Source organism: Triturus cristatus, chromosome 8 (genome assembly GCF_964204655.1).
Source record: "Triturus cristatus chromosome 8, aTriCri1.1, whole genome shotgun sequence".
Taxonomy (NCBI): domain Eukaryota; kingdom Metazoa; phylum Chordata; class Amphibia; order Caudata; family Salamandridae; genus Triturus; species Triturus cristatus.
The window spans coordinates 1574019539-1574042107 of NC_140591.1; the positions used below are offsets into that span (position 1 = coordinate 1574019539).

At 42.2% G+C, this 22569-nt stretch overlaps 1 protein-coding gene across 1 annotated transcript in view; it reads left to right on the plus strand.

The window, feature by feature from the left end:
* The window catches only part of LOC146806220 (uncharacterized), a 445106-nt gene that overhangs the window by 353528 nt on the left and 69009 nt on the right, over positions 1-22569 (plus strand). The window contains exons 3-4 of the mRNA XM_085623479.1: positions 9365-9408; positions 9772-9912. Coding sequence (XP_085479605.1) covers positions 9365-9408; positions 9772-9912 — 185 coding nt within the window. The remainder of the gene's footprint in view (positions 1-9364; positions 9409-9771; positions 9913-22569) is intronic.

Consider the following 22569-nt stretch of genomic DNA (forward strand, 5'->3'; position numbering starts at 1 on the left):
GGAATGGTTGGATATTGTAGTCAGTGGATAAGTAATTTTTCCCTGATTGAAAAACCACTGGTACTACTGACGAGAAGTGTTGTGAAAGATCCCATTGACTTAGGTAAGGAAGAATTAGCAGCTTTTAAGAAATTGAGAGACAGTTTGTGTGAAGCACCAGCATTAGGAATGCCTGACTATGAAAAGGAGTTTGAGTTGTACTGTAGTGAGATGAAAGGATGTGCACTTTCTGTATTGATACAGAAACATCGGAAATTGAGAAGACCAATTGCATATTTTTCAGCTATGTTAGACCCTGTAGCTGTAGCCTTGCCAGGTTGTTTGAAAGCAGTAGCTGCTACTTGTAAGAGTCAGGAACAGAGTGAGGGAATTGTGATGGGATATCCTGTGCGAGTGTTTGTACCTCATGATGTGGCATTCCTTTTAACAAGGAGTCGCACTCAGCTCATGACACATAGTCAGCTGACTAAGTATGAGAAAGTTATATTAGGTGCAACAAATGTGAGCCTTGTGAGATGTTTGAATGTGAATCCTTCAACGCTATTGCCTGATGCTGAAAATGTCGAAGTCAGAGATGAAGTATATCATGATTGTTTGGATGTTTTGGATTTCTGTACCAAACCACGTCCTGATATAAAGGATGTACCCTTGTCTGAGAGTGACTTTGTGATGTTTGTAGATGGATCATGTTTGAGAACAGACAAAGGAAATCTGAGTGCAGCATATGCAGTATGCACAGTTGCAGCAGTAATGGAAGCATCTTACCTGAAGGGAGTAAAATCAGCCCAAGTTGCTGAACTTATAGCCTTGACTAGAGCATGCAAGATTGGAAAGAATGTGAGAGTGACTGTGATAAATGATAGTCAGTATGGGTTTGGTGTTGTGCATGATTTTGGCCAAATATGGCTACAGAGAGGATTTTTGACTTCGAGTGGAACTCCTATAAAGAATGCTGAAGTGGTTGGAAAGTTGATTGAGGCAATACAGCTGCCTAAACAATTGGCAGTCGTGAAGTGCGCTGCCCATGTGCAAACCGCTGATTATATCGCGGTTCAGAATTCCGTGAACAGGGCTAAAGAAAGGGAAATGAATTCTATGTCTCTAATGTTTACTAACATTGTGGGTACCTGGGAAGAAGTGAGGCAATTGCAGGAGGAAGCAGGAGATGAGGAAATGAGACAGTGGGTGAAAGCAGGTTGTGCACCAAGAGAAACAGACCATGTTTGGGTTTATCGAGATGGAAGACCATTCCTGTCTGATAGCATGATATCTGCCATGGCACAGATGTATCATGGACAGGGACATATAGGGAGGGATACGATGATTCGGTCCTTTAAGCAAACTTGGTACAATGCAAAATTTAGACTTGTACCTGAGAGTCTTTGCCAAAGATGTCTTATATGACAGCAGTTCAATCCTGGAAGAAAAACAGTAGTAAGTCTAGGAACGATAGGTCGAGAAGGAGGGCCTTTCACCAGAATGCAGACTGATTTCATTGAGATGCCGCCTTGCAATAGGTTGAGGTATGTTCTAGTAATGATCTGATTGTTTTCTAGATGGGTAGAAGCATATCCCACAAGAAGGAGTGATGGAATTACTGTAGCAAAACTACTTTTGAGGGAATTCATCCCTAGATTCGGGTTTCCAGTTACAATTGAACCAGACAGAGGAAAACATTTCCATAATGAGATCATAAAATTGATTTGTGAAGCATTGAATGTACAACAAAAACTACATTGTGCCTATTGCCCAGAGGCTTCTGGTGTGGTGGAACAAATGAATGGTACTATAAAAAACAGATTGGGAAAGATGTGTTTGGCCACAGGTTTGAAATGGCCTGATGTCTTGCCTCTTGTACTCATGACTATTAGACCAATTCCAGATAGAACTACAGGCTTGAGTCCCCATGAAATTATCATGGGAAGAGCAATATGCCATGTATTCGTACCAGTCAACAAGCTGTTGCCTATATCTGATGACTTGGTGTTGGATTACTGTAAGGGGCTGGCTGACGCAGTTCATTCTGTGTTTCATCAGGTTGTAGCAGATGCCACCACCCTTAAAAAGAAGCAAGCTCATGATCTGAGCCCAGGAGACTGGGTGATAATTAAAGTACACAGAAGAAAGAACTGTCTGGTCCCACGTTGGGGAAAACCACGACAAGCGATTTTGACTTCAATGACAGCTGTAAAGTGTGCTGGGATCAAGAATTGGATTCATGCCAGTCATACATTGAGAATCCCAAATCCAGTGGATAGCCAAGAACGAGAATATTATGATGAGTCAGAAAGTAGCTCTGAATCAGACGCTGAAGAAGTGAGAACTAGAGAAAATCCTGAAATGGGGGAGTTGGAGCCAAGTTTGATCGTTGCCCCAGAGAATATCCCCTTGAGAAGACGATTACAGATTTTTGATACCAGCTCAGATTCAGAGACTGAACAAATACCAGCATGCTCGGGAAGAAAGAAACAGTGAAGGGACAATCAGAGAAATAATTGATCAAGAAATTCTTGATGAGAAACTGTAGATGAACAGGTGCAAGATACAGAAAGAGAGGGAAAGATTCTTGCGGAAGACCCCGAGGAGTTGTAGGGAATTCTAACATCCAGTTAGAGGAAGGGACAGATAGTCGGCAGGAAGATATTGTGCAAGAAACACGAGGAGGGACAGAAGCAGGGGAAATAAAAGAAGTGGTGGTGAAGTACCCGGGATTTTAGGACCCCAGCGGTGCCAGGGATAGCACCCTATGACTTCGGGTTATCCTGTTGCTGTAGTATTATAAAAGACGCTCTCATGGTAATGTAACAAAGAAACTGGCAGAAGAAGCTGAAATATGAAAAAGATATCTTTATTAAACATTAAATGAGTGAGACTACATCGCACAGAAGCCTTAGCAACTGAATGAGGCAGTCTGCAGAACAAAAAACAGTCTTCTATTTTATACAGAATATCACGCTTTGGGCAACACCGCCCCTGTTTTACAAGTGGTCATTCACATATTTTGGCTTCAAAGAAAAGGCAGAGTCATGGTGACAATCCCACATTCCTGTTCAACCAGCCCACAATCATTTACCCAGCGAGGCTCAGATCCCACATCAGATATCGATAGGCCCCAATAAACATGAGCATCTCCTGTTTGGGAAACAAGCCATAAAGCAGGAACAGTCAGGTGTGAAAGAGATTAGCTGGAGGCTCGTGTTTAATGTAAAGGCTTTATGGTGTGTCAAGCCCTGATGCTAATCACAGGTGGCCAGAGGACGGGGAACTCGTGAGACCGGACTGACCTGGGGCAGCAGAGCCAAGCTGCCCAGGTCATAGAGAAGTCAAAGGAAGGCACATGTGTTCTAGAGGCCTGTATTTGTTCTTAAAGGTGTAGCCTATGTGAGGGCAACTATAAGATGGCCACCGCTCCAAGATGGAACCCACGGAGTCAATGTATAATAACGTATACATAGTGCATTCATAGCTAAAACGTTACACGAGGCACTTGTACATACCGCATTGACCATTCGCGGTTCGCTAATACCGGGATAGACAGGGGTAGGGCCCTGCCTCCTACGCGGTCCCAAATTTTAAAGTACCACAGTGGAAAAAGGAATAACTGAAAGTAAAGAGCAAGTTGAAACAGAAACAGAAGAAAGTGATGGGGAAGTACCAGAAGGACGAGTCCTAAGAAAAAGAGCATGGAGAGCTGTTAAGAATGATGAAGGAAATAAACCGAAAAGACCAGCAAGAGATGAAATCTGGCCTAACAAAATAAAGAGATTAAGATATCAATTGACGCAAGTGAATTCATCAAGAGCAGAACAGGTGAATGAAGTATCAAGCCAAGAAAAGTCGAAAAATTAGATAATAGTTACAACAGAGGAAAACAAAAGAACAAGAAAACCCAACCAGAAGTTTAAGTCACCAGAATGGATGTACGTGGCCCTGCCTGAAATAAAAGAAGAGGCGGATAGCCAAGGAAACCCAGAGGTGACTGTACCAGAAGTGGTTGAGGAAGACGAAGAATCGGAAATCCTGAGAGTTATCTTGTCCAATATTGGAGAAGAGACGGATGTTCAGGAAGTTCTGTATCAAGATTATGAGAGAAAAGTGAAAGACGATCAAATGCCAAACTGAAAAAGACAAAAGTGCAGGTAATGGAAAAAAAATAGAATACAAGAAAAGAAAAAACTGGTAGAACCAAGTAGGTGCTTAGAGCCTTGGGTTAGATAAAACTAGTTGTGAAGTAGAAGAGGCTAAGTCAAAAGACACTGATCATTTTACAAAAATGGCAAACACAGGAAGTAGTAAAGCTAAATGTATGTTCCTTAGAAGGTGGTTTAAAACGTGTTGTTCTTGTACTGGATTACTAATGCTTTTGTGGAGTGTATTAGCATTGATGATTTCATTTAAGACTACTCTAGACACAATAGAAGGACATAGTGATAATAAGACTAATATAGAGAAGATTCAGAAAGTATATACAACTAAATAGATAGAAACTATTTGCATGAAGACAGGTCTATAGATGAATTCTCTAACAATGTGCTTTAAAAACTTTTATACGAATATGTAAAGACAATGGCCCTGATAGATTGCTATGTGTGCATGCAGTTTCCTGCATCTGTATCGGAGGGAGTGACTTACCATCACCTCCCCGTAACTTATGGAATAACATGTAATGTGATAGCTAGTTTGTTTTATAAAACAGGTAAATTAGAATATTATTTTCCAGATGTAGATAACATATTTTCACAAGTTCCTGCTATTAACAAGTTAAATAAAGTAAAGCCTGCAAAGCTGTTAGGTGAATTTGTCTTTGAAACAAAGGAACTAACTTTAGAATACATATGATTAGTTTAAAGAAAGAAGAAAAGATGTTTTTGGATATGGTTGAAGAAAGGAGATTGAAAAGGCAAAAGAAAGTATCTGAGGGAAAGGAGGAGAAAACAGTCTGGGATGTTGAAATGGAAAAACACTTGAAGGGAAAAGCTAGTCCAACTATGGCTTTAGATTGGCCCCAGAAAGGGAAGTTGTGTATTAGAAGGAATCAAACTGCATATGATAATTATTTTGTAGGTAATATTGAGTGCCATGATACATACCGAATCATTGGTGGATGGCGATTTAAAGGAGGAAGTGATCCAGTTTTTCCTGGGTTATATTTTATCTGCGGGAATAAGGCATACTATCGTTTGCCAGACCATTGGTATGGCACATGTTATGTAGGCCTGGTCTTTCCAAAGATATTCCACATGGGAAGAGGAGAAGATGGTGTACATAATTTAGGTAGTCATTTAGCACGTAGAAAGAGAGAATCTTGGTCAGAAATTGTAGGAGACATATTTGGAGCATTGATACCAGCAGTGGGAATATCTCTGAATGCACACAAAATTAGAAAACTATCAACAGTAGTGGATCGCTTGTCAACAAGCACCGCTGGAGGATTTTATTGATAAATACAGAAATGGTTGCCATGCGTGCCATGGTAATGCAAAATTGACTTGCCCTTGATATATTATTGGCAAAAGAGGGTGGAGTCTGTGGAATGCGGAAAGTTCAACATTGTTGTACTTACATTCCAGACGAAAGTAAAGATCTGAAAATTTACATTAAAAATATAACTGAATTGCATGAGGAAATTACACCACTGGAGGTTGAAAGTGTTTGGGAGAAAATTGGAAAGAAACTTTCTTTTATTAAAAATTTCCTGATAAACTTAGGTAGTACCTTTATAGGTAGGATCTTATTTACATTAACCTGTGTGATTTTTATAGTATTAATTCTAAGATTAGTTTGTATGTGTCATAAAAGGAAGAAAATACAGAAAAAGCTAAAAGGTGAAAAATTGAAAAGAAGACAGGGTAAGAGACAAACGGGGGAATTGGAAGAAATAGAATTAGAAGAGATGAAAGAAAGCATGTATAAAACAGCTAGAAGAAAAGAAACTGGGGAAACAGATATGTAAATTAACAAAATAATTCATATCACTTTCTTGAGAAATTCAAACAAAATTTTATTGTGTGGTGACAAAATCACCAAAGGGGGGATTGATGGAGCGGGTAGTACAAAAGTTTGTATACCTCCCCTTTTTTAGTATAAAAATACTAATTGAATAATCTATTAATTATAATATTATTAAATGAGTGTTGCATGAATAATAAACCAACATTACTAAATGACACGTGGGATTGCATATTGCATGGCTAAATAACCTTATGACTAAAATCCGTACGCATACTAACAGTAGTATATATATTGAATAGAATATTGCATGATATATGTTGCTTTGTGATGTAATGTTGAATACAAACGCTTTAAAATGTTGCTATGCGCTAGATAAATACAAGCAAATAGAGGGATTAGTAAGGAGTTAACAAGAGCTTCATAATTTCCATGCATTAATTACTCTTTTGTGTTTGTTTCGCCTAAGTTGGCGTTTGGGCCTAATTCTCAAAATGGCCACAGACGTGACACGTCGAAGTGGCCACTGTCCCACGAGGCGCAGAGCGCACAGAGCATGCGCAACAAAGATGACTGCAGCCTCTGCATGACCCGTAACCTACTGTACTAAGGCAAGGCCACGGTGGGATGACAGCAAAGTGACAAGACAATGAACATTCATAAAACCAGTACAGACTGAACCTGTGACATCACCCCTTGAACCAATATTAAAAAATGACTCTATCGAACGATCCTAACTAGCCAATCACGACCGTATTGGAATTACAAAATGTATCTTTTTGCTTTGACTTCATTATAAAAATGCGCGGTAGAATAGAGAGGAGGTAGATGCTTTTTGGAGACGCTTTTCCCGATACTATGATACGCTGTTGATGACAACGACGACGATGGTGACTTTATGCGACTTAGGGTGACTGCTGCATTTCCCTGAATCCTAGACGACCTCGATGATGCCCAATTGCTGATGACTGCGAACTTTCCTAATTCTATGGGCACTGACAGATGCTTGCACGTCTCTGGTCTATGCCGTTCTATTGAGACTGTAGCGTGCTGAGCAGAGAAATCGGAACTTCGACAACTAACTGCGATATGAATCAATGACTTAGAGGACTACGGTAAGCCAGATTAGGTAAATATGATGTTCTGCCCTATATTTGAAAATTGATATAAATAACTTTTCCAGAATTCTAGATAAACAGCTATTGATTAACGTGAAATGAGTTTGTGGTTTATTGAGAAAGGTAAGATTAAATTCTTGAATGTGTTTTAGCTGGTTCTAAATCACCGTCAACCAATCCAACTATTTTTCCATTGACCACGTGGAGGGAGTGCCTTGATGTTCAGGATTAAGGATCTGTAGGCAGAAGGGTAATGATGTATATTTTGTAAATTAACTTTCTCTCCCTATAGGTTATAAGGTGTTTCCCCCACATGTTGAGCGCTTGAACCGCTCATTCTTCCAACTGTGTGTGCAGACTGGGTGAATGGTTAGTGTGTGAGTGTTGGTGTTATGGGTCCCACCAATGAATGCGTGTGTGAATAAGTTAGGGTGACGACTGGTCTGCTGAAGGGAGGATATCGGTGTGGGTTTGGTTTCTGCGCTGCTTCACTGGCAATGCCAGCGAGGACTAAGAGGGTGCCGGAGATCCCTAGCCAGGACAGGAGGTCGTGACGATCATTTCCGTGGCCAATCGACATTCCTACAGCTGCGCTCACTGCTCTGTTATATGGCTGTTGTCCTGACACTGACTGTAGTTTATCACTCAAGTCACAGCTACCAGGGCACACCAGCGTTTGTACATTTATATCGTTATGAGAAATTAAGGGTCAGGCGTGATAGGAAGATGGAGGCGAAATGCACACACATGCTGTTAACCTTTCAAAAGGAAAACTACGACGGTGACAAAACATTTATTTTTGAAGTGTGAGTTGGTATGTGCTCATGTCTTTCTACATTTCCTTGATATGTCCAAATGGTACTTTTTACTGATTTTGACGGTTTCATTAATGATATTTTGGGCATGTTTACTAAGCGCGGATAGCTGTAGCTGCGGCGCTGTAGGTGCTTCTATGTTTCTGTGGCATGGCAATACTGAAGTTTGTAGTGACTTTTATTGTTTACTTCGTACTATTTCTGGGGCATTCACTAAGTGCATGTAGCTGTAGCTCTGGCGCTGCAGGGGCACTGTACGCGGAAGTACTGTTCTTTAAACAACCGCGAACCTGTGTCTACTGTACCTTATGTTTAGACAAGGCTTCCTGGCGCTGCATCTCCGACTTGAATGAAAAGCGTGATTTGGAAAATATCAGCTGGTTGTAATTTTACGTTCCCCTGCAGAAAAGTTCACTGCTGCATTCCTCTCCTCAAAGTTCTTCCAAAAATAGAACACAAGTCTAAACTATTTCCACCTACTGCACCATCTCTTTCTCTCGAACATGTGCTCTTACTGCATTCATTCATTTGGCCTGTTCTAAAGTATTTTGCATTCAGTTTTACATTACAATAAAACCAAAGCAAAAATTAGAGCTTGCTCTGGGGAATAGTGTCTCAGATATTAGGCGCGCTTTTTGGCTGGATGATGTCACTTTTTGAAAAAGGAATTAGCCATTGAATAAGGTGACAATTAGCAGAGGGACACTTTTCTTAAGGCCTATTTCCCAGCTGTTGGGTGTTACCAGGGTTCACACACAATTTGTCAGGACCCAATTGGGCTATGGCACAAAACAAAACGGTGGTTTCACTGAGATACCACCTGTTCCAAAGTAAGTATGGTCTTGTGTGATTGGTTGTGTGCTCTTTTTATTCATATAGATTTATAGGGTGAATGAATCCCCAAATTTTGTTCTAGACATCATATATGTTAAAAAGTTGAGAACGAGTTTGCGGTCATCTTTCTTCTATAGTTGAAGACATGTGCAGGGACAAAGAACAGCCTACACGTGTTTCACCCAGGGGCCAACAGGCCAGGGCTTTCTCAAGGCTGATTAGGAGAATGAAATGATAAAAATAGAAGAAAATGACATGTCATAGGGTAGTGAACGGAGAGAAAGGAGTCAAAAGGTAAGTCAAACACTAGTGAAGAGAGGGGAGAAAGAACAGGGAATGTACAGAAAGAAATGGTTAGTGAAAAAGAGGGAGAGAGGTTTGAGGAATTATGAGTGACACCCAAAAGAACATATTGTGTGTGAAGATATGATTAAAAGGAGAAAAAGATAAAATGCAGACGAAAATATTTAGGTCATGTCAAAAAGCTAACAGCCTCAAAGTTACAGTGAAGCTAGAATTTCTGGTTTTACCATGCTGTGTAAGTGTACCTTTATAAATCAATCCCTACAAACTTAAGTCCCACACTATGTGTAGCCTGTTTATTTCACTGGGTCAAGTAACCATAACCATTTCTTTTAACAATGCCAGGTGAACAGACCTATTTTCCATCACTGATAAACCGGTCTACCCTGGTAAGTCCAATAACACATCCCTGTTTACTGTCCAGTAGTCCTTAAAGTTTGGCATCTCCACCATTTCTCTCTCCACTCTCGAAAATCAACATTTCTTCCGTGGTGTGGCCTTTGCTGGTGTAGGTCCAGGGCACTCTTAATGAGTACCAAAATGCTCTAGATGACTGCTTGAGGCATTTGTTGTAATACAGGGGAAGCTTTGTGGTGTTACCATACTTCTATATGCGTTTAATGTTAGATGTTTGGCATTTTGAGCATTGTTTGTTGTAGTTTAGTCCTTACAACACTTGTTGGTAGAAAGATCTTAACATAGCTATGTGCATTTCATAGTTCATAACCTATTTTTTCCGTCTTTGAGAAAAGATGGCTGAAATTCTGCTCCAGAGTATCGCAGAGGGCGAAAGGGATGAAAACAACCCAAACCTAATTCGAGTCAATGCAACAAAAGCCTATGAAATGGCCTTGAAGAAATACCATGGAAGGGTGTTGCAGACACTTTTTAAAGTAAGTAGTCAGATTGTAGATTTTCTTTTGTTGCATCATTTACTAAAGTGGACGGCCATGTACTTTGTTTTTATTGATATTCCCCAGTCCATTGTGACAACATTAAGGGTGGGCGGAGTGCTCCGCTCTGCCCACGGAGTGTACGTAGTGCTGCCTGCTTCGTGGTCCACGAAGTAGGCGTAGCAGGCAGCACTACGCACACGGTGCGGCGGAGCGAGAAATGTGCATGCGCGGATGCCCGTCATGCGCATTTGTGAGGAAGAAGTTGCGGTTTCACCAGGAAGAGGGAGCCATGGGACGCCGCACCTCAGGTAAGGAATTTTCATACTTTAAAATAGTTTAAATTATCTTAAAATGAGGGCGGGCGGGAGGCGGGCGGCGAGTAGTGGGGCTATGTGGAGCGCGCGAGTGTGCGTAGATTTGGCCACACTGCGCGATGCTCCACGTAGCCCCACTACGCCCACTACGCCCAGGGTTAGACAACGTAATAATTACGTTTGCATATTTATGATTCCTCTTATCATGTTTATCACATTATAACTTACTTTAGTGTGTGGGTTAGCTGAGAGGCCATGGAGCACTGAACAGTAGTAATAAAACATTTACTTGGATTACATACAGTAACAAGAACCGTGTACTAAACAGGTGGTGATAGTGCCTCTGTAGTTATAGTTAGGTCAGAAAAGACTGACTTTGAAAAAAAAAACAAGTTGAACATGTCCGAGCCCAACACTAGATTGTGGAAGTATGCACAGCATGTGAATCTACAGCATTGCATGCCACAAACAGATGATTAAAGGGTGAGTACAATTTTCCTTTTTGTTCCTTTTGATCTTCTCAGTGTACTGCTCCCTTCCCTACACAACTCTGCCTAGTAGCTACTGCCCCAAGCTCCTTGCTGCTGGCCATCGGACTCTCTGGTCAAAGGTTTGTGGCCCTACACCACCCACAGGCTCCTGCCTGTGCCTCATCCCTGGTGGTCTAGTGGTAGAGCATCTCTGCTCTGCTTCTGCACTGCCCTTTGTGTCTCTCTTCTGCCTTTCTCTAAATCTTTTCTGTCCTTTCACCTCTTTTACCTTTTGCCACTTTGCCCCTGCCGCTGTGATCCCCTGAGGCCCTGTCCCCTCGAAAGCCACTTTCCTGCTCCCCACGTGTCCAGCCCCCTGCAAACTACTTAATGTTGACCAATGCGTGGCCGCGTGCAGTGGGCACATCGCTGGTGTACCAAAGGCAAGCCTGAATGCGCCCATCCGCACCTGGACTGGGCCCAGCAAAGCGGAACCTGGTCCGCGGACCCGCCATGTCATGACACCGTCACCCTCCACGCCTTCAACCCCGGACGCAACCCTGCCTGTTGCCTCGCTATGCAGAACGACAGCCATGGCCACTTCTTTTGCCGCCACTGCCACCACACCCTCACCCACTTTCGAACTCCAGCGCCTCCCCCGGCTGGGTTGACACATGCTAAAACCCGACCATTTCAGCTGCCTCTTTCTCAGCACTTTGTCCCTCCACAAACATGCCTCAGAAATCTGGGACCTCCTCGACACCATCTCTCCTGACATCGCCTTTCTCACGGACACCTGGATGAACCCCATCTTAGCCCTTTCATTGCCACCGCCATCCTAGACAGATACAAGATCCCTTGCAAGGACCGCACCAACCAACCAGGAGGAGGCATCACCATTGTTAACAAAAACACCCTCCCACTGACCACTCACTCAGACAAGCCAATGACCAGCATCTCCAGTTCCAGACCAACCACAACACCACCCTCCATGGCACCATTGTATACACACCTCTTGGCCCCCACCCGCCCTTCTCCCACTCTATCATCGACTTCATCTCACCCCAGGCTCTCACATCCACCAACTGCATCCTACTTGGTCACCTCAATTTTCACCTGGACAACCCCAATGACTAGAACACCGCATCCCTTCTAGAGAACCTCACCAGCATAGGACTCAAGCAGGTAGTTACCTCTCCAACCCACTCAGCAGGACACCCGCTCGACACGCGTCTTCTCCGCCAGCAAAAATATCACTTTCAGCCACACCTCTAAACTCCTCTGGACTGATCACCACTGCATCCATTTTGCTTTCACCAAACCCACTGTACACTACCTCGCCCACAGCCTCTCCCATAAAAGTTGGAACAAGGTCAACTACCTCTGCACAGCTCCACCGCTGACATCCACAGATGCCAAAACCTCAGCATATAACCTCCACTGATGGATTTCCAACTGCTCCAACACTCTGGCACCCCTCAAAAAATCAACATTCCAAGAAAGCTAGCTGGTTCACTCCCACACTTCTGGAGTCCAGACACACCTGTAGACAGCTCGAGAAGAGATGGAGGAACAACAAAACTAGGAAGCCCAAGCAGCCGTCAAAGCTGCTGTCACCGCACACCACCTCCTCCTCAAAACTGCAAAGAATACGGCCCTCCAAACCAGAATCAACACACACAACAGCAAAGAACGCTTCTCCATCATCAAGGAGTTTGCTAGACCCAACAGCGAGACCACAGACATCCCACCCTCCCAAGAGCTCTGCAACAAACTCTGCACCTCTTCCACCACAAGATCAAGCAGATCTAGGACTTAGATTTAGATTTAGGACTACTAAATTGAGAAAAATCCTAATTTTAAGACTTTCGGTATTCACAGAAGGCATTTAGGAGTCCTAAAGTTAGGAGTCCTAACTATACTACTACTAAACTGAGAAAAATCCTAATTTTCAGACTTTCAGTATTCACAGAAGGCATTTAGGAATCCTAAAGTTAGGACTCCTAACTTCTGTGAATACCGAAATGAGTAAGTGCCTTCTGTGAATACCAAAATGAGTAAGTGTCTTCTGTGAATACCAAAATGGTAGTAAGTTTAGGATTTTGTCTTAAGTTAGTTCTGTGAATCGGGCCCCTCCTCTTCCCATCAAAGGAAAATTACATAGAAAAAACAGTTTTTGAGAGTGATAATATTTAGAAAGAGATTTGGAAAAGAGTGCGATTTACTGGGCCTTGTAAGACTAAGAAGAGATAAAGGAGGGCCCGGAGGATTTGCAGCCTGGATGTTGCTACTCCCAAGATAATTTTGAAAAAAAAACTATAGGGTCAAATACTGCATTTTATTTTCAACACCCCATTTTTACACAAATTCTCTCAAAAGCCATTACTGTGCCAAGACAACATCCCCAGGAGGGGACACGCAGGAACTATGGTCTCTCAACTTCGGCAGAGCGGTCGACTGGCTGGAGCGGAAGGTGGAGGTCTGGAACAAACTTCCCCTGTCCCTGGTTGCGAGGGTTGCACTGGCGAAAATGGTAGTTCTCCCGAAATTCCTATATCTGTTCGTGAATCTTCCGTTACCCATGACTGCATGCTTCCATGCACGAGTCCGCTCCTTACTTGTATCTCTGGTGTGGGCTGGGAGGCAGGCGAGGACCTCTTGGGCTCTGCTTACACTCCCGCTGCGACAAGGGGGCCTCGGGGCGCCTGACCTAAAGCTATACTCGCTGTGCGCTCAGGCTCAATTCTTGCATTTCTGGGTATTCCCCACCCCCTACCAGCCGCATGTGGCGGTGGAATTGGCCGCGGTTGCCCCGTTGCCACTTCGGGTGGCGTTGTATGGTAAGGTTTCCCGCCCCTCGAAGGAGGTAGACACCGTTGAGATGATCCGCTGGTCCTGGAAGGAGTTAAGTCGGAGGGCGGGCCTTCCCTTGCTCTATGCGCCGGCTATTCCACTGCGAAGCAATCCGATGCTGCCCTGCCTTTGCGCTAGGGGAGATACCATCACGCTCCAGGGGAGACGGGTGACCACTTTCGCAGACATCTACCCTGATGGGACGTTTGGAGCGTTGGGTGTCCGTGAGGACGGCCAGCCTACCTCGTTCTCGGACGCGCTTCTGTATCACTCTCTCCGGGAGTCCTGCAAGAAGATGTGGCCTCAATTCCCCGAGGAACCTCCACAACTGGATGCCCTTCAGAACTTGCTGTCACGACCCTCCCCCGCGAAACTGGTATCTAGACTGTACAACTGCATGCAGGAGCAGGCCCCGCTCACCGTGCCTATGGCCAAACAGGCTTGGGCCGCAGACCTGGACGGGACCCTGACAGATGACGTGTGGGAATACTGCTGTAAGCAGCTCACGGCGCTGTCACCGAACTATAGGCTACGACTGGTCCATTTTAAATTCCTGCACCGGTACTATCGCACACCAGTGCTGCTACATCGCATGGGACTCCGCACTGACGCTTCATGCTGGAAGTGTGGTGGAGCTGACGCGTCCTTCCTCCATGTGGCGTGGAGCTGCCCAAAGCTAGATGAGTACTGGTCGAGCATCTTTGAGGCCATCAATCACATATTACACAGATCAGATGAACCCACTCCGCTTTTAGGGCTCCTGGGATACGTTAAAGACACCGAACCCGTTGACAGGAAACTGCACGCGATGCTACTGCTTTACGCTAAACGCCAGGTGGCGATACACTGGGGCCGTGGAGCCTTGCCTACGTTCGCCGCATGGGTTCGAGACGTTACATATGGTCAGACACAACTCACGAACTACTGTGAGACGATGCCCACCGCATCTAGGCCCAATGACATCTGGGAACCCTTCCTGCAGTGGACTAGAGAGCGGGCGGGTTCGGATGCCTCTGTGGACTCCCCTGGGACGGGTGTTTCGGATGACATGGGGTGAAACCTTTGAGCCCTGTGTGCATTTTGCTGGGATGGATGGATACATGCTTGGTTGATGTGCCTGAGGGCTGTGGAATGTGTTGCTATTGTCGGATCCCATGCCTGCTGCGTGCCTTTCGGGTTTGACATGATGCCCCCCTTCCCGTCCAGGCGCCCCGCTGTTTTGTCCGACCGCATCCCCTCCCCCCCCCTCCGCCCCCACCCCATAGCTGCTGCCTTGCGATCCTCCTGCAGCCACCAATGCTGCTTGTAGTCGTCCCTCTATGACGGACGGGTCCTTGTACGCGAGCCCCTGCGTATGTGAGATGTGATGTCTGTTGGTTTTTTGAAATAGCTCTGCACCGAAGTTTGTTGTTTCCCTCCGATTGTTGCGGGGGGGTTGGGCGAAAAGGTGGTAGTGGACGATTTACCTATGCATTACCTTTTCCATGAGCTGCGGTCCTAGTACTCGCCGGAGTGACTGGACGAGACCGTGAGCCTAGGATTCGTTTCCAGTCCACGACACCCAAAAATGTAAGACCATCCACTCTGCACTGGTTATACCTTTGTACTCCTCACCAGGGTTAACGGTGTGTATCTCCCTGAATGGTAGGATACTGACATTGTTTATGACTCCTAATATGGTACACCTTAATTGAAAACATTTGTTGATATCGCGGCCTGCCTCCGGGTTGTTGGCGTGACGCAGTGTAACCTTTCCTTTGCACAATAAATGTCTAAAAAAAAAAAAAAAAAAAAAAAATATATAAAGGAGAATTTCTATATATTTGGTGTTAATCCCCATTTAATTATTACTCAACTACTTGTGATTTAACACAAAACGAAGTCTTTAAAATTAAGACATCATGGTTGCACCAATATTACCCAGAGTTTATCCAAAGAAAACCAATGGCAATAAACCACATGGCATTGGGAATTGTTCCTTATCTAAAAAGCTAAAACACCCCAGTCGATTAGAGCTTACCAGTGTATCAGAGCAGATTCATCCCATCCAGCGGTCCATGCAGTAATGAGCTTAGCTCACGGATCGCTTTAAATTCACCACTTAATTGCTCACCTGTAGCACGTTTAAAGTTTAAGAAGATGTAATAATGTCATATTTTTTGGCAGGTACATTGATGACATTGTGATGATATAGAATGGTTCTAAAAAATAACTTTTGGACTATCAAACCTATTTCTATACGAACAGATTCAATGTCAAGCTAACTATGAATTATTCACATGAAACAATTGAATTTCTGGATTTGAGACTGTATACAAGAGATCAAAGGATACAAAGTGAAGTATACAAGAAAGCCACTGCATGTAATAGTGTGCTCCCTGCTGAAAGTGCCCACCCCAGTGCAACCATTAACGCGATACCCTATGGCGAAATGGTTCGCACACGAAGAAATTGCAGTGAGAAACACTCTTTTAATACCAACCTGGGGTCTCTAAAAAATAATTTTCTTAGAAGAGGGTACTCCAAGAAATCTCTTGAGCTTGCTGAGACTAAGATCAGGAAGCTCGATAGAAGAAGTACACTTATACAGAGAAAGAAACAAGAGAATAAGACAGACAGGGGAAATGTAACTTTCATAACTGAATATAATGCCTTTAGTAACCATATACATAATATATTACGCAAAAATTGGCATTTACTAATGAAAGCACAACTCCCTGAGGGCACTGTTTCCGCAAAACCGAGGGTGGTTTACAGGAAGGGTAAAACCATTAAAAATGTCTTATGCCCCAGTTATGTGAAAAAACAGAAAGAATGCACCGGTGTGTGGCTCCCCCAGAAACCGATGGGTTTCTTTGTCTGTGGCTCATGTAATATCTGCCAATTTGGAGTACACAGAAAATCAAAGTTCAGATACAATACTGAAAGGGAATTCAGGATTAACTCTTTTATTAACTGTAACGCTACACATACCGTATATATCATTGGATGCTCCTGTGACAAAATCTATGTGGGCAGCAGTATTCGCTGCCTTAAAGTTAGAATACAGGAACATGTGAGAGCAATAAGAAATAGAGATGACAAATATCCAATTGGCACCTATATATCTGAATCACACTCGGATAAGACAACAATCTGGTTTCACGCGATTGATCACATAAGAGTTCCAGAAAGGGGTGGAGATAGAGAGAAAATGCTGAGACAGGCTGAAGCAGTTGGATTTGCCGCCTTAGAACCATCAGTATGGGTTTGAATATCAACAATGAGATGTATCATTTTCTTTAAAAAGCTTAAGTTGAAGTGTACAATCTGCTGAAATGTATTTCCATTCAATATGTACAGTTTAATGTAAAACTTTAGTAGTATGTATACAGTTTTTTCGCTACTATGGTAGGAGTAATCTTGAATAGATCTCGAAGATTACTAATGGTTTTCGTTTTGGGAGTAAATAATATGTTACCAACAAATTCCAGTTGATATATTTTCATATCAGCATCAGATATAGTGCTAAACTAGTTGGTTTCTTTCTTTCAACTAATTCCAATTGATACATTTTCATATCAGAATCAGATATAGTGCTAAACTAGTTGGGTTCTTTCTTTCTTTTCAACAAGTTTTGTTACTGTTCTAAGATGGCGCCCATTCACTCAATATTTGATCCTGAATACGAACCAGGATATCGTTTGAAAAAGACGCTCATGTTTATTTTTAGTTTTACAAAATACTTTATACATATATAGTATTAATGTGTACGTTCACACCAGCATCAGATGTCATGTAGAAATAATTTCTAGGATGGTACACATCCGTGTAGTCCATCGTCCTAAATATATACGAACTACTACACTGTTTTAAGATGGCGTCCATCAACGCTAATAAATTCTCTGGTTGAACAGTTGATGATCATACTGAATTGTATGACAATTAATTTGGGACTGACAGTATATGTGACATATAAATAACTTTCCATACTCATACCACTCTTGAAACCTTGTTCTTACCATAATATCGTGGTCCGAAATGCCACTACAAGATGGCGACACCTTATTCCATCACTAGGACCCGATTAAGACGGCGTTTATTTACGTAAAAATGCTGTGATCTAATAATGGATGTCTACATAAGAATAATGTATTATAACGCGTTATTGAAACAAATCCCTAAGTCTAATATCACTCGGGATTTGCAGTATAATATCGATGATAAAAAACACCGCTACAAGAGGGCGGCCCCTGTATTTGACCATAATATAGAGGTCGAAAACGCCGCTACAAGATGGCGGCACCGTATTCGATCATTAGGACTAGATTAAAATGGCGTTTATTCGCGAAAAACGCTGTGGTCAAAAAGTCAATGTCCACTTAACAAAATTGTATGTCAACTAATTTATAAGCGTCACTATGATAAATCTCTAAATCCAATACTACTTGGGAAGTTTAGTGTTAGTATAATATTGATGTTAAAAACACCGCTATAAGATGGCGACCCTGTATTTTGATCAATTACATCTTATTAAACTTTAAACGCGCTACAGGTGAGCAATTAAGTGGTGTATTTAAAGTGATCTGTGAGCTAAGCTCATTACTGCATGGACCGCTGGATGGGGTGAATCTGCTCTGATACACTGGTGAGCTCTAATCGACTGGGGTGTTTTAGATTTTTAGATAAGGAACACTTCCCAATGCCATGTGGTTTATTGCCATTGGTTTTCTTTGGATAAACTCTGGGTAATATTGGTGCAACCATGATGTCTTAATTTTAAAGACTTTGGGCCTCATTTATGAAAAGTGACGCATCACTGCGTGAAAACAGTGATGCGTCACTTTTCACTGCGCCCGCCCTGCGACTCCAATGATGCGTCATATTTACAGTATGACGCATCATGTCGCAAGGAGTCACAGATATGTCAGTATTTCTGACGTATCTGTAGCCGCAAAATTGACGCATTGCTGGAGTGTGTCACAAAAGTGACGCAACTCCAGCAATGTGTCCTTTCACATGGGGCAAGCCCCATGTGAAAGGGCCTGTGTCAGTCTTACGCCTGCTGTGAGGCAGGAGTAAGATATTGACGCATTTGCACCCTAGAAGTGGCGCAGTGAAATCTCGTAGATTTCAGTGCGTCACTTCTACGATGCTTACTTACGTGGGAACGCCCACCCTGCATACATTATACCTGACGCAGGTATAATGTAGCGCAGGGGTTTACAAAGTGACGCATCTAGGTAGATGCGTCACTTTGTAAATATGGTGCATCATGGTGCATGTTTTACGCCACTGGTGCGTCACAAAAAGTGACGCACCGGTGGCGCAAAAGTGACGCAGGGGCTCATAAATGAGCCCCTTTGTTTTGTGTTAAATCACAAGTAGTTGAGTTATAATTAAATGGGGATTAACACCAAATACATAGAAATTCTCCTTTATATTTATTAAAATAAAGATCTTGTATTAATAGGGGAATGTCCTATATTATATTGTGTATGTCCATCCAGAAGGACACTGTTTTGATATTGTTGCGATTATATTGCATTAGTGAATCGCTCGTGGTAATATTACATTTTTTCAGCTTCCCTCCTTTCTTTCTTACAATTGCAGATATTAATATAACATACATAGGGTGAAAACCACTTTGATGAACTGTGATTAATCAAGTATAATATAAAAAAAAGGTTTGCATTGCTCTTTACCACTTTTTTTTGAACGAAGGACTATTACAACACTGTATTAATACTCAAGACACCATACATATATATAGCTTTCTTTCTTCTCCTTTTCCTTTATATTAAGGTAATTTACCTAGTCTGGCTGATTAGAGGAAGGCTTAGCTACAATTCGCGGTGTTGGAGGGGGATAAGACAAAGCCCTTTATATTTCAATCTTTGGTAAGATTATATATTATATTCATAACTATTGAAAAATATAGTATTAGAAAAGAGGGAAAGTAATTAGACACTGAGGTGTTTAGGTAAACTGTGAATCAGGCACTTAATGTCTGATAAAAAGAGAATCAAGTATATTAATATCAACTGTGTGAGGACTGAAAATAATTTGTTGTTATTAAAATAAGAAGAGAATAAAAAGATTCTGTTCATATGCCTTCATACGATCTGCAAAAAATAGAACTGGGAAAATGATTTCTAGAAAATGATTGTCAGGATGAAACAAAACCATAAAAAGTATGATGACTTTTGAATCAGCAGGTGTAGAATGTAAGGGTAACCATGGATGTTTGTAGCTATTTGAAAGATGTGTGTACAAGAAGTTGTAGAATATTAATTGATGTTTTTAGCACTTTTGCTGTATAAGAAAAATTTATATATAGGTCAATAGGGTTGAAAAATGTTTTAATTGTATATATATATATGTAGATATATGTTTGTGAACATATTTGTAAATATTCTTGTATTCGTTTGTTGTAGCCCTGAAGAAGTCCTCCAGGACGAAATGTGTCGGCTACGCTGTATGTGTCTCTTTATATATGTAAAGAAGAGAAGAATTCAATAAAGAAATAATTTTGATACAACACCTGCTGAATGGACAGACATATTTTATGATCATAAAATGACGTTGTGGAGTGCTGGATCACAGTGATTTGTTGACAAGTTGTAGGGTCTTTGATCCTAAGGGGGTTTAGGGGTATTTACCTCATGATCCTTGGCACCCAAAGAATATTTATACTTTTGACCTGACTTATTGATTTGGTGCAATCAGTCTCTGCCTTATACCCCGTTTCTTTTGTGTTTTGTATACGGAAAGCCCTTCGATATTTAATCAGATATTGAAAAGGTCTTTGGAAGATTTAGAAATGACCGAAAATTCAGTACTAGTCCAATATATCGATAACCTACTTGTGGCGTTGAAGACTCGAGAAGCTTGTGTAATGGACACCATAGCATTGTTAAATCATTTGGCAGATGGAGGACTTAAAGTGTCACCATAAAAATTGCAATTTTGTCAGAAAAAAGTACAATATTTAGGTCACAAGTTTGAAAAAGGACTAAGGAAAATAACAATAGACAGAATCAAGATAGTAAACGGAATGACAGCCCCAATGACGCAAAGAGAAGTGAGGATGTTTCTTGGAATGGTTGGATATTGTAGTCAGTGGATAAGTAATTTTTCCCTGATTGAAAAACCACTGGTACTACTGACGAGAAGTGTTGTGAAAGATCCCATTGACTTAGGTAAGGAAGAATTAGCAGCTTTTAAGAAATTGAGAGACAGTTTGTGTGAAGCACCAGCATTAGGAATGCCTGACTATGAAAAGGAGTTTGAGTTGTACTGTAGTGAGATGAAAGGATGTGCACTTTCTGTATTGATACAGAAACATCGGAAATTGAGAAGACCAATTGCATATTTTTCAGCTATGTTAGACCCTGTAGCTGTAGCCTTGCCAGGTTGTTTGAAAGCAGTAGCTGCTACTTGTAAGAGTCAGGAACAGAGTGAGGGAATTGTGATGGGATATCCTGTGCGAGTGTTTGTACCTCATGATGTGGCATTCCTTTTAACAAGGAGTCGCACTCAGCTCATGACACATAGTCAGCTGACTAAGTATGAGAAAGTTATATTAGGTGCAACAAATGTGAGCCTTGTGAGATGTTTGAATGTGAATCCTTCAACGCTATTGCCTGATGCTGAAAATGTCGAAGTCAGAGATGAAGTATATCATGATTGTTTGGATGTTTTGGATTTCTGTACCAAACCACGTCCTGATATAAAGGATGTACCCTTGTCTGAGAGTGACTTTGTGATGTTTGTAGATGGATCATGTTTGAGAACAGACAAAGGAAATCTGAGTGCAGCATATGCAGTATGCACAGTTGCAGCAGTAATGGAAGCATCTTACCTGAAGGGAGTAAAATCAGCCCAAGTTGCTGAACTTATAGCCTTGACTAGAGCATGCAAGATTGGAAAGAATGTGAGAGTGACTGTGATAAATGATAGTCAGTATGGGTTTGGTGTTGTGCATGATTTTGGCCAAATATGGCTACAGAGAGGATTTTTGACTTCGAGTGGAACTCCTATAAAGAATGCTGAAGTGGTTGGAAAGTTGATTGAGGCAATACAGCTGCCTAAACAATTGGCAGTCGTGAAGTGCGCTGCCCATGTGCAAACCGCTGATTATATCGCGGTTCAGAATTCCGTGAACAGGGCTAAAGAAAGGGAAATGAATTCTATGTCTCTAATGTTTACTAACATTGTGGGTACCTGGGAAGAAGTGAGGCAATTGCAGGAGGAAGCAGGAGATGAGGAAATGAGACAGTGGGTGAAAGCAGGTTGTGCACCAAGAGAAACAGACCATGTTTGGGTTTATCGAGATGGAAGACCATTCCTGTCTGATAGCATGATATCTGCCATGGCACAGATGTATCATGGACAGGGACATATAGGGAGGGATACGATGATTCGGTCCTTTAAGCAAACTTGGTACAATGCAAAATTTAGACTTGTACCTGAGAGTCTTTGCCAAAGATGTCTTATATGACAGCAGTTCAATCCTGGAAGAAAAACAGTAGTAAGTCTAGGAACGATAGGTCGAGAAGGAGGGCCTTTCACCAGAATGCAGACTGATTTCATTGAGATGCCGCCTTGCAATAGGTTGAGGTATGTTCTAGTAATGATCTGATTGTTTTCTAGATGGGTAGAAGCATATCCCACAAGAAGGAGTGATGGAATTACTGTAGCAAAACTACTTTTGAGGGAATTCATCCCTAGATTCGGGTTTCCAGTTACAATTGAACCAGACAGAGGAAAACATTTCCATAATGAGATCATAAAATTGATTTGTGAAGCATTGAATGTACAACAAAAACTACATTGTGCCTATTGCCCAGAGGCTTCTGGTGTGGTGGAACAAATGAATGGTACTATAAAAAACAGATTGGGAAAGATGTGTTTGGCCACAGGTTTGAAATGGCCTGATGTCTTGCCTCTTGTACTCATGACTATTAGACCAATTCCAGATAGAACTACAGGCTTGAGTCCCCATGAAATTATCATGGGAAGAGCAATATGCCATG